At 43.3% G+C, this 13,588-nt stretch overlaps 1 protein-coding gene and 1 long non-coding RNA gene across 8 annotated transcripts in view; one reads left to right on the forward strand and one right to left on the reverse strand.

The window, feature by feature from the left end:
- KCNMA1 (potassium calcium-activated channel subfamily M alpha 1) overlaps nt 1–13,588 on the reverse strand; it is a 756,034-nt gene that overhangs the window by 79,070 nt on the left and 663,376 nt on the right. For all 7 annotated transcript variants that reach the window (XM_023204859.1, XM_026455332.1, XM_023204851.1 and 4 more), the window contains one exon: nt 11,523–11,616. In XM_023204859.1, coding sequence (XP_023060627.1) covers nt 11,523–11,616 — 94 coding nt within the window. The remainder of the gene's footprint in view (nt 1–11,522; nt 11,617–13,588) is intronic.
- The window catches only part of LOC111537813, an 89,011-nt gene that overhangs the window by 68,765 nt on the left and 6,658 nt on the right, over nt 1–13,588 (forward strand). The window lies entirely within an intron of this gene.

The raw sequence follows: 13,588 nt of genomic DNA on the forward strand, positions 1-13,588 counted from the left end.
CCCACAACTCCTCAAAGGCCAGTTAGTTGAAACCAAGGACCGGGATTAGATACTGTCTTTCACGTCACAATGACATTACCTAAGTCTTCCACTCACAAAGTAATTTTTGATTTCCCTAAAAGGCACCATAATTAATCCAAGGCTCACTTGTCACTTGCGACTTGGCCAATGTACATGCCTTATTTTAGGGTAATAGAAACTCGATGATGTGAGGTATATCTGCTGTTTCATCTTTATGGACTGAACTGTGTTCTCCCCCAAATTTTTATGTGAAGTCTTAACCCCCAATACCTCAGAATGTGACTGTATTTTGAAATATGGTCTTTAAAAAAGTAATTAAGTTAAAATTAGGTCATTGGGGTAAGTTATGATCCAATAGGACTGGTGTCCTTACAAGAAGAGGAAATTTGGGCCAGCTTTTCCATAGGAGGGAGGATTATGTGAAGACAGAGGGAAAAGACAGAGGTCTGCAATCCAAGAAGAGAGGCCTAGAACAGATCCTTCCCTCAGGAGCCTTGAGAGGAACCAACACTCCCAGACTTTTGTCTCAGACTTCTAGCCACCAGAATTGTGAGAAGCTCTGTTGTTTAAGACACTGGGTCTGTGATCCTTGATTACAGCATTCCTAGAAAATTAACACAATAGCCCACCTTGAAGAAAAACTGGCACAATGTGTCAGATATCCCTCAGATGAAGGCCCCTGGCTGCCCTTCTTGAATCTTAAGTTTTTCTTGTCCATTTAAGGGGGGGCGGGGAAAGCATCCTGCCATTATTTCAGGAATACATATACATACATATGTGTAATACCCAGTATCTTCTCTAAAGGTTTTGGGTCAATATCCCTCCCCTCTCCAACCACCTTCTCTACCCACCACCAATATACAGGCATGTTAGATATGCTCTGCCAGAGTGGTAACTTCTCTCCGTCTTTAACTTAGACATGCATTTGAGGATCAACACCAATGACAGCCCAGCTTAAAGCAAAGAGGAAGGCTGAACACTAGCCAGCTAATTTGAGCAGTCTGACTTACACAGTCCGTCTCCAAATGGAGTGTTCAGGGGTTAATACCACTAAGGGCAGGAAACCACCTATGTCCTTAGTGACAATATACCATGGTGTTTAAGCGGCCTGGCTCCAGAGTCAAAATATCTGTCTTCAAGTCTTGGTTCATCTATTACTTGCTAAGTTGTACATTGCCTAAGTTTCTTCATCTGTAAAACGGGAATGTTAATCATTAGCATTATTCAATGGATTCCATTTGAGGATTACACGAGTAAAGACATTTCATGCCCTGAATATACCATCTGACCTAGAGCATGTCCTCAAGAAGTGTAAACGAGTCTTATGATTATCATCCTTCACACTTTGCTTAGGACCCACTCATGTATTAGTAGCTCTGATTATAGTGAAAGGAGGTAGGAGAGGGAGAGCATTTCAATAATAAAGATATAGAGCTACCGCTATTATTTCTACTACTGGTACTACTGTTACTACTACTATTGCTGCTACTAGTACTATTACCATTGTTGTTACTATGATGAATAGCTGCCATGAGTCAAACCCTTCCAATGTTGATGCACTAAAACTTTTACCTACATTTCATGATTTGCTAATCACAAGAAAAGCTGTAGGTAATTTTTGTTATTATCGAGCTCGGTGTATACATGGGTAACAGAATAGATAAGTAACATGTTCAGGTGGCACAGCCAGTGAGAGAAGAGGCAAAGCCTCAACACAAAGGTCTACTTGGCTGAAGGCCAGTGCTGCTGGGTCCCCACCTCAGGCCCTCCCACTTTCAGGAGGCAGCCATATCTTGTTCATTCTCCATCAAAACACCCAAAGTGGCAGTGCCCTAAGCAGCCAAGAAAGGGAAACCAGCATCGCAGGCACTTATAAATGCACCACTTATATGAATGATTAGTAGAAATTCACCCCATAACCCTTGCATCTCGGCTCACCCTCCAATGTCCACAGCTAGAAATTCAGCATGCCCAAAGTCAAATAAGGAATACAGGCATGGCCAGGTACGGTGGCTCACGCCTGTAATCTCAGCGTTTTGGATGGCTGAAGTGGGCAGATCACTGGAGCTCAGGAGTTTGAGACTGGCCCAGGCAACATGGCAAAACTCCATCTCTACAAAAATTACAAAAATTAGCCAGGCATATGGTGCATGCCTATAGTCCCAGGCACTCAGGAGGCTGAGGCATGAGAATCACTTGAACCCAGGAGGTTGAGGCTGCCAGTGAGCCAAGATCACACTATTACTGCACTCCAGCCTGGCAACAGAGCCAGACCCTGTCTTCAAAAAAAAAAGAATATAGGCATACCTCATTTTATTCCACTTGGCTGTATTGCACTTTGCAGATATTTTATATATATATATTTTCGAAGTGAAGGTTTATTTTTTCATTGCTAGAGCATAGGCAGAGTAGATTTCACATAATTCTTAAGGCCTCTAGGATTTTCTGAATGGTAAATGAGTTTTGACTTCAACTTAAAGTCACCAGCTGTATTAGTTCCAAACAAGAATCAGCCTGTCCTTTGAAGCTTTGAAGTCAGGCATTTACAACTGTTTACAGCATGACATACTGAATATTTTAATCCTGCTGTTGAGACCTACTGCTCAGAGAAAAAGATTTCTTTCGAGATGTTACTGTGCACTGATAATGCACCCAATTATTCAAGAGCTCTGATGGAGATGTATAAGATGAATGCTGTTTCCATACCTGCTGGAACAACCATTCTGCAGCCCATGGATCAAGAAGTAATTTTGACTTTCAAGACTTATTACTTAAGAAATACATTTAATAAGGCTATCACTGCCATAGTGATTCCTTTGATGAATCTGGGCAAAATAAATTGAAAAGTTTCTGAAAAAGAATCGCCATTCTAGATGCTAATAAGAACATTCTTGATTCATGGGAGGAGGTCAAAATATCAACAGGAGTTTGGAAGAAGTGGATTCCAACCCTTATGGATGACTTTGAGGGTTTAAGACTTCAGTGGAGGAAGTAAGAGCAGCTGTGGTAGAAATAGTAAGAGAACTAGAATTAGAGGTGGACCCTGAACATGTGACTGAATTGCTGTAATCTCATGATCAAACTTGAATGGATGAGGAGTTGTTTCTTATGGGTTAGAAAAGAAAGTGGTCTCTTGAGATGGAAGCTACTCCTAGTGAAGATTCTGTGATTACTGTTGAAATGACAACACAGGATTTAGAACAGTACATAAACATAGTTGATGAAGCAGCGGCAGAGTATGAAAGGATTGACTCCAATTTTGAAAGAAGTTCTACTCTGGGTAAAATGCTATCCAACAGCATCACATGCTACAGAGAAATCTTTTGTCAAAGGAAGAGTCAGTCGATGCAGCAATCTTCATTGTTGTCTTATTTTAAGAAATTGCCACAGCCACCATAATCTTCAGCTACCACCCCCTGATCAGACAGCAGCCATCAACACTGAGGCAAGACCCTCTAGCAACAAGAAGATTAAAACTCACTGATGACTCAGATGATTACTAGCATTTTTAAGGAGTATTTTAATGAAGGTATGTACACACTTAATAGACTACAGAAGAGTGTAAACCTAACTTTTATATGTATTAGAAAACAAACAAAAAAAAAATGTGTGTTGCTTGCTTTATTGCGATATTCACTTTGTTGTGGAGGCCTGGAACTGAGCCTGCAATATCTCTGAGGTGTGCCTGCAAAAGATCTTTGTTTTGAGGATTTGCAGAGCAAGAAATGCCACTTGGTATCAATTAATCTCAGGAAGTGAACTAAATGCCTTGCTACAACAGAAACACAAAAAACTCGCCTTGAAGACAACAGCCTAAAGCAAAGCCACAAATCCCCCCCCCTTTTTTTTTTTTTCTAGCAAACCCACTGTGAGGAAGCTGATCATATTTTAAAGTGCACAATTTCCCTTACAGGCAGACAGCCAATCCCTGTTCCTTCTGTGGCACTTGGTTCAACACTGGACTTCAGAAATTTACATTAAAGTACAAATAACCAGCCAAACACACAAAAATGTTACGAAAAAGGAAAGTTACAAAATGGCTGGAAAATTGCATTCTTTTCTTGCTTGATTTTCAAGACCTCGTGTCTTACCACACGATAAGGACTTCTCTGTCATTATGAGCATCCCATCCAAATTAAGGGCCCCCTACAGTGGTCTCCCTGGGAGATGAGAGACTTGATTAAAAGGAGGTGAATTTCTCATCCCTCCGCGGGCCTTTTATCCAAGCTGCAAAAACTGACTTTATTGAGCATCTATTATGTAAGGCACCATGACGGGGCTAACAGGACTTTTCTCAGGCTTCACTGTTTGGCTCAAGTGTTCCTCATAAAGCCATCATTCTGAACAGCCAGAGAGACTGAAGTTATTTTCCCTTCCTAGGAACTTCTAGAGATGCTCCTTCAGTGATAATAATTTCCATGTCTGTTTTATCCATTAGATGGTGAACTATTTAGGGGTAGGGATCTATTTTGCTCTTCCATGTATTTTCAGAATCCAGCAGAGGATGCAACCAAACTAACAAGAGGAACTGATGAATCACCTCTAGTCCCCGAACACTCTTTAAGCAGTCAACAGAGACTCAGCAAACCTTTTGTGGAGATCAAAAGCGTGTGCAGTGAGAACCCATTTACCTTTGATATCTTGCCACAATTTGTTTTTGAACAATCAGGGTTCTTGCAACATTTTTCATTCACAGGGACTGTGTATGAATTAGGACACAGAGCATTTGCTATAAAAAGGGCATTGTGATGTGAAGGACAACCTAAATTATGTCTCTAACCAGTCAAGGCTGCCTGACGTTCACCAGAAGCCAGCTGCTGTAATTAATCAGCAGGGAGGACCCATGTGATGGCAACGGTGGTCGAGACAGATGTTCTTAATTAAGCAACTATTTGGTTCTCCAGTGCAAAATCTGAACATTTCTGAGAGATAAGCCTCTATCACTTCAAGCTCCTCTCACTGTTCTGATTCTTAAAAAGAGTGGTTCTCAAACTGTGGCCCAGACCAGCCGCATCAGCATCACCTGGAAGTTTGAAAGAAATGCAAATTTCCAATCCCCAGGCCAGATCTGCTGAATTAGACTGTGTAGGGCTGTGGCCCAGCAGGCTATATTTTAACAAAGCCCTCCAGGTGATTCTGACACCTGCTAAAGTATGAGAACCACCGCTATAAAGTTTTGCCCAGATGGAGAATCTATATGGCTTGAGTAAATCCTACCCAAGTTAGCAATTGTCAACATCACACAGATTATGAAGCTGTAGTAATATTCAGCAAAGCCAGGACTACAGGGAGGCAAGGGAGGTGCCTAGAGTGCAAAATTGAAGGAGGCGCCTACTCTGATTCTCTGACTCTGTGGAACTCGAGGCATTGTGTCCACATTTGATTCTTGATGGGGATTTACTGACTAGATGCTGCACAAATGACTCTCTCTTACTGACTTCTCTTCCCATGAGCTAATCAGCAAATAAATTTAAACAAGCAAATTAAATACTAATCCTTGCAAATTGCAATACTTACAATTCAGTGTTCTACCCTTTTTTAACAACATGGTATCTAGTCGCTAAGACCTTGAGCACAATGTTCAAGAGTATCAGGCCACATAGGTGTATCTCAGCCTGTATCAGACACAGGAGGCTGGATTAGGTCTTAGGTGGTCTCCTCAAAAGGGCTCATAGTTGGGTGTTCAGCACCATAAATGGTTCCAACTGGATCTGCCTCATTCTTGGGTGCCTTGGCTCCTGGATGATTACTATTTCCTGATACTTCCTGAGGATTTGCAGAGCAAATCCTGGCTCCTGCCTTAACTCATCCTTCAACAGGGCTTCCACTCTCCTGATAACGATCGTCAGCCCTGAGACACCACTGCCCACCACCTTCCCCCCATCTCCCACTTGATGGCCATCCCTGGAGCCACACTGACAAAACTCTGAGGCCAGGCTCTAGCCACCCTGGCAGAACTAGGGTCCTTTTCAATTTCTCTGCATCTATCTACTTGCATTATTTTCCCTGCTGCCACCTAAGATGTCATCTCGTGTTAGGCAGTCAGTATTCTCTGAAAGGAAATTGTTGCCTTTATGTTTGAGAGACAGCCTGGGAGAACCAATACGTTCATCAGTCCTAGAGGAGGTTGTACAAGATGCTCTTGAAACAAGAGGGCAAGGTCACGACCATCTGCTGAGCATGAACTTGTCGAGGGACCTGTGTGGTCCACCCAAGCCTTGGTACCATGACACCAACTATTTCTTTCTTCTCCAGTCCTGGGGGAGGCCTGTCATATGCTATCAGTTTGTGCATTAAGAGGCGAATTTACTCAGCTAAGCTGTCCCTGCCTTCCTTCTTTCTTTTGCCCAGTGGAAGGAATTGTGAGGTTGACTTGGCTCAGGCCATTTTGCCATTTTCTATTACTAAAATCTTTCATGTTAGCAGGCTCTGATGTGGGAAGTCCTAACAAAATGACTCCATGAAAGATTTGACTCAAAAGAGAGGCAATGAGACTTAACAAGTAGATGAGTTTATTTCACTTAATGACCAGGAGATGCCCAAGAGAATAATCTGTTTTCCTCAAATCATATTTTGCCTCCCATTCAGGAAACTAATGTCTAATATTTTCTGGGTCTCCTGACAAGAAACTCTCCTCAAAATGTTCAATTTTTCTTTTCTGGGTGTTGTCAATTATCCTTGCAAGCCCAGCTGGGTGCTATCTGTGTAAATTATCCACCCGATACATCCTACCTAAATCCTCATGGTCTGTGCTACTCTGTCTTACTCCAGGTCTCAGGACTGATGTCAGGAATTATGTGTGTCCCTGGGAAAACTATGTATCCCAGTCCTGGTCTACTATTCTACAGCAAACCCTGAATGGCTTAGCACCCAAATGGCCTTGGCAGAGGCTGGGGTTGGGTGGGCCTTCTATTTCACACCTCTGTGCTTATGTAGTGTGTGTCTCAGAAATATCCTGATGGAGGACTCCAAACTCTTCCCTCTGCTGCCACCAGTGATTTTCCCAAAACACAAGTTAGGTTACCGCCTCCTCAAAAACCTTCAGGGGTTCCCCAATGCCTATGACAAGCAAAGCCTTCATGACTAGGTGCCAGAATACTTACATTCTCCACTCCATCTAGGCCACTCCAAAGACCCCTGGCTATAGCACACCCAGGCATTTACTGTGGTCTCAGCATGTCCCTGTTTCCTCCATCATCCTAATTAGGGAAAACTTGCCTAGATTTACCAGACTTTACATCTCTGTGTGTCAACATCCTCACCTGTAAAACGGGGGCAAGAGTAATACCTACTTATAGAGTTGTAGTTAGGACTCAGTGAGTCACAGGCATCCAGTCTCAGAATGATGCCTGGCATCTGGTAAACCTAGACAGGTAATATTATTGAGCATTCTCCTTATGGTATAGAACTAGGTTTAATAAGACCTCCTCCTAAACCAGGCTTAGCCTCCCAAACCAGAGGTAGTGACAGCTCTTTCTGTTCTTACAACCCATGCTAGTGGAACCCCAACTTGTTCTTACCCAATTCTGTGCTTTTATGTGCTTGTCTTCTCCTCTGTTAAACTATAAGCATTTTGAAGACAGGGATCTAGTCTAATCCATTAGACTGTGTGGAAGTTCTTTAAGGGATCTAAAGTGCTAAACTTTAGATCCCTTAAAGAACTTCCATGACAACTTGCACATAGTAGGCTCTCACTGAATATTTGCTGGATGGGAATTAATCTGAGAAAAAGATTAAAAGCAGGCAGCCGAAGTGCACAGACTTTTTGGATTCCACGTGAGGATTCAGTGTGGTGTTTACTCCATACCAACTACCCACTGGAGAAATCTCATCACCCAAAAAGCATGTTTAAATGCAACTATGTGGAGGTGACTCTGGAATAAACTGAATGTGATTGTAACCAGGGATCCTGAATGGAGATTTCAGGAATCCACGAATTTACTTCAACTGTGGTCAAAAGGGGATCCAGTGTACTTTTTATTTTTTCCTAGAGAGACTTCCTAGAGAGTTTTCATTGAAGGTTCATAGGGTTGGTAAGGCCCCCAAATTAAGACCTCTTGACTTAGCTATTCAGAGACAAAGTTTGTGCCCCCCCCCAGAGCTTTACAAATGAGGAAAGATGTAGCTATCCTTACAAGGCACCACCCCACTAAGTAGGGAGAATTGGGCAATGGGTGCTTGATGATTTTAGGGAAGGCTCCTTCAATAATTCCATGTTAAGAGACCAGCAAGGAAGGGAAATAATAGGCAGAGGGAGCCGGGGACTTGGAAGCCTCCACGGCTCACTCCTCCTCGGCGGGTGTGGAGCCAAAATGTATCCATCATTACACGTGTGTCCTCGACCTGGGGCCCAGACACTTGCCATTCAGCTCTGTCTGGACGTGAGGGTTGTTTTCTGTCGAGGTGACTCAAAAACATACTACCTCAGGATTCAGACATACAAAACAAGGCTGTTCACCTAATAATCATGCAGAGTTAAGTGACACTTAAACACTAGGGTAAACCTGATACCAGAACAAAGGGGAGGAAAAGACCATTAGTGCAGAGTCCCCGTTGCATCTCCTGCTGGCAGATGATTTGGAAGGAGCCTTCGCGCAGGAGCCTGTTTTATTTGCAGAAGCCACGGTGGTAAATTAAAGCCCACCCTAGCCCATTCCGGGCTCTCTAGTTCCTCTTGGAGCTATTCCTATCGCTGCCCATAGGCCACTAAAACCTGCCCACATTCAGAATGATTGATTCTGCTCAAACTGCAAGCCACAAACTCATGTCGAAAAATCCACTTCAAATAAGTCATTAGCTTCCTTTATGGATTTTTCAGGTCATGAGGAATAGGACCTGAAAGTCCCATTCACTGGAGAGTAGAAAGCAGGTGTCGGAAGAGGCGGGGACAACTGGAAAAGCCACAGGGAGCTGGGGGAGCCCTTGTTTCCTACCAATCAACAAACGGGATTTAGCAAAAATTTACCCATGACTTCATTGCCAGTGCCAGATATTCAAATGCAAACCAAAGGGCCCTGGGGTCTTTCTGTACACCAGAAGTCAAGGGAAATGGAGAGAGGGCTCAGCAGGGGCCCATCTTTGCTCGCAGGTCAGATGGAGGATATGGAGCACCTGCGACATAGAAAGACATGGTAAGGGAGGAGTGTCTAACACTTTCTCACTTGTCATGGGATGGTCCATTCCAGCTGGGCTACGAGGGAGACTATGGTGGGCTAGTGGGATAAGGCATCCCAGCGACAGGAACTGAGGCCTTAGCAGCAGCCCAAAGGCAACCAACACAAGAAGCCCGAGTTCTGTAGCTTGGCAAGTTTCCACTCACCACCTGACCCACGTTTAGCAATTCTGATGTACCATGAAGCAGACAGCTCCAGCCCAGGATGACTGCCTCCCTCAGCCCCTCTCCGGCAAGGAATGAAAGCAAGATCCACTTTGAAAATTTTCCCCCATCATGCAAACTGACATAGGCATGCTTTTCAAAAACCCACAGCCAATCTGTTGATCATTACTTATTTACAAAGGCCTTCGGGCAGAAAGTCCTGTAAAAACCATACTTGATACGATATACACTAGCTTTTTCTGCTTGTGGAAAAAAAGTCCCCCCAAGGCTACCTCAAACCATCACTTTCTATTGCACATAAAATGTAGCGTGTAACACTAAAGTATTTAATATATATGGTATAATATATCTACAGGAAAGGCATTTGTGTAGAAGTATGTTACCCTGGATTTGGTAATTTGATGTTTTGCTGAAGGCTACGACTTAAAAAAGCCTCCACCTCATACAGAAGACCTGTCATCTTGGTACCCAAGAGCCAACAGAATAAAGAAGTAGCCTTAAGCAGCAAAACTTTGACACAGCTTTGAAGCATATGAAAACAGTATAACTCCTCAGAATTATTATTACTCAAGATCAAAGAAATGAGCCATACTTTACATAGCAAACAGGGACAGGGAATTTGGCTCCAACGGTTTCAGATTTTTCAGACTTCTCTTTATTTATTTATTTGCTTCTCTAAATTTAGGCAAAGGAAAGTGGCTGGGCTTTTCTCTGCTTTAAATGGGAATAACTATTAGAATTAGATAAGGCGATTACCTAAAGGTGAGTAAATAGGAAATGAATGCTAGCATGACAACTGGCGTCATAAAAACGAAAAGCTTGGCAGTTGGCACATTTTATTCCTCCTCATAAACTGTAAACAAGCATGTAAATCAGCAACACCTAAGGAAGGCTGGGTGAATGGGAAGGCAGAGAACTTTTAAGGAAACATTTAACAGGAATAGACGGGGATGTGGAAAAGGAGTTGGGTGGAGTGGGTCTTCCACGGAGAACCTGTGTCCTCAACCATATGAAGAAAGACTGCCTTTGCCTATTTTCCAGAAAGGTAGACATGGAGGGCCAGGGACATGCAAATGTTACTGAAGATGGGGAATGGAAATCACCACTATTGTATTTCAAAAATCAAAGCCAGTGGGCATGACAAGAGAAAAGTAACGTCAAGATGGCAGGCATTTCCAGAGCAGCAACCACGTAGGGTGAGCAGTACAAATCTGAAATCACTCCAATTTCATTTGGGTGGTAGAGAGTTAGGATGCCAGAGGAAAAATATGCTGGAATTGGCAGATGAATTGAAGACAAAAAGGGGAGATAAAAGATGGAGAGGCCAAGAAGAGGAAACTGTAGAACGCTGTTGAAATTTGACTTCACTTGCTATTTACCAGAGGAAGCCATTGTCAAGAAAGAAGTGAGGGAGAAAGAGAGAGAAGGAGGAAGGGAGGGAGGGAGGGGGGAAGAAGGGAAGGAGGGAAGGGGGAAGGAGGAAGGAAGGAAGGAAGGAAGGAAGGAAGGAAGGAAGGAAGGAAGGAAGGAAGGAAACATGTACATGCATGCTCTATTTCATAATTAATATTGCTTTTAGCCTGAGCAGAACTGTATTACTTTTGAACTTTGCTTTGGCAAGTCCACAGATTATTAGACTTTTTTTTATCAGTCAAAATCAATTAACAGAAATTTGATTTCAATCGACAGGATAAAAGGAAGGTAATCTTCAGGTTCATTTTTGATTGTGATGATACATCTCACATATGGCCTTAAGTACAGAAAACAGTCCTCGGAGGGACTCCAGCAGAAAGAGACTGCCGCAGGCAAACTAACCACACGAGTTCCTCTGATTGGTTACCGCCGTCATTAGTGCCACTGCTGTTTAGGAACTACACACAGACAGGACATGGTGACAGCTAAGACTTTAAAGCCTATGTATTTTTCAAACAGCTTTTCAAACTGTTTTTCATGACAGAATTTTTTCAGCTCTATCATTAACTGCTGACAAGCTGACAGAATAAATACTCCAGCCTTTAAGAAGCCATCTAACGATCTCGCTCCCCTCCCCCACCCTGGGCTTGCTGGGGAGGGGAGACTCTGGGCCTGGCAGGGTGAGGAGGGGGCGAGGGGAGGAAGAGAAGGGCTAAGAGGGAAACCGTGGGCAACCAGCCCCTCTCCTTACCTCATCAGCTTAGGCGAGGAGTTGGGTGAGTTCCGCATGCCTCCATTCCGTTGCTTTTTTTTTGGTGATAGCGTTGACGGCTGCTCATCTTCAACTGGAAATACAGGCAGCTCATGAGATTATGAACAGTTTGAGGGCAGACTGTGAAATACAGGCAAAATATCAAAGGACACACACTCAAGGCTCAGTCACTCACTAGGAATTCATGGCTGTCTTTTAGGACCCAATGACAAAGACCAAATGTGTTAGTAAAACAGGCTGGCTTAGAGAAGGTGAAGGCATCACCTCTTTACACTCCAGCCTTTGAACATGCACTTTAAACAGACTGAAATAGTTTGTAAACACCCTGCCATAAGAAAAAGAAAAAAGAAAAAAGAAATCATGATTTATCTGTATACCAAAAAATTTTTAAAAAATAAACTTATGAACAAGCATTATTCCTAGAGTTAATTTTGGTTACTTTGCTTTGCCCAGTAATCGAGTGCATTTTTTTGCAACCAAAATCAGAAATAAAGTTGTATTTGAAATGTCGGCATAACTGCCAGCCTGCTGCTTCTCCAGATGAACCAACTTAGCTGGTTCCTAATCCCTGCATGCCAGAGAAAGAGCATTGAAAAGAGGCAAGGATTCAAGGTCTTGACAGCCAATGTTTCAATCACGTCGGGGCACATTGGCGCATGCTGGCTCAAGAATCCCAAGCCCAACTCAGCTTTTATCCCTCCAACTGCCAGGAGGGAGGGCTTGTGGGGCTGTGCCAATGGGGTCCTTTCTTAACCCATGAAGACAGGAGCACCAGGGCTGGTGAGGTTGGAGGAGAGCCCCAGAATGAAGGAGGAGGTTGCCATTGAATGAAATCTCTGATGATGCGGCAGCGGGACAGGGATGGAGGGCAGCACAGAGGATTGGAAACCAAAAGCTGTTTTCCAAATATCTAAACCACACAGATCGCTAAGCAATGTGAAGCTTCACTTAGAAACACCACAGCACACTCTACTGCTCTTGCCCAAAGACACCCACTAATAAGCTTTGCACATGTATTGGCCTGCATCATGCTTCTTTTTAAGAGAACTGCTTGATAATTAGCAGATGCAAACCCAGCCTGTCACCCAAGGGCATCAGCGGCAAAATTCTAGTCCTCCTCTCCCCACCCCCACAATTCAGGCTAAAGCTGTAATGTCAAGAAGGAAAAATAGGATCTTCGGATTCTTATAGTTGACTGCAACACAGACTAGGAAGAAAGCACCCCTGAAACTCAGAATACACGGCAGTTACCTTAAAGCTAAGAAGAGAAATATTAGCAGTGATGACATCAAAAGAAGCTTTGATATATGTTAATGGTGTAGGAGTCTTAGATGGGGGAGAAAGTGCCATGTCAGCTACTTGGTATTATCCAGGAAGACCCATATTAGAGCATGCATTATATGGTACTTCCCTGAAAACGCTAAATAAATTTAGTAGGTTATGATACATGGTTCCAAGGCAATTTTAATAATCCAACTACCCTCCAAACCTGCTTCAAAGTATTACACATTTTACACTCTCCTATTCTGCTGTCAGTTTGGGCTTGTCTAAATCCTGGCTGATGCAGAAAAAGGGAATGACTCTGGTGTAAGGTGAGAGTGAGACCAGAAGAAATGAAGGCAAGAAAGCACCTGCAAACACCCACAGCCCACCCCCTGTACCAGCTGCTTCCTCTGACACCCACCAGGGCCCATGCTCAGGCTGCGACCATATCAGTCATTTAGAGCTCGAGGCAGAGACTATGTGGCTGGGATAATATCGCATCTTATCAGAAATGAGTATCCAAAGCAAATCACACAGAGACTAAACAGCACTTAAAAGATTAAAGGAAATAAATACAAGCCACATAAATGGTATTGAAAAAAATCACTTAGAGTTGATATGCATCTCTCGGCAAGCAAACAGACACTCTGAGCTTGACCTGAATTAATCTTCCTTTCACAGGATAGGGACCAGGCATCCGAGGCAATAATGCGGTAGAAAGGCAGCGAGGGTGTATGTGTGTGTGTGTGTGTGTGTGTGTGTGTGTGTGTGTGTGTGTGTGT

The sequence above is a fragment of the Piliocolobus tephrosceles genome, chromosome 9 (genome assembly GCF_002776525.5).
Source record: "Piliocolobus tephrosceles isolate RC106 chromosome 9, ASM277652v3, whole genome shotgun sequence".
Lineage (NCBI taxonomy): Eukaryota > Metazoa > Chordata > Mammalia > Primates > Cercopithecidae > Piliocolobus > Piliocolobus tephrosceles.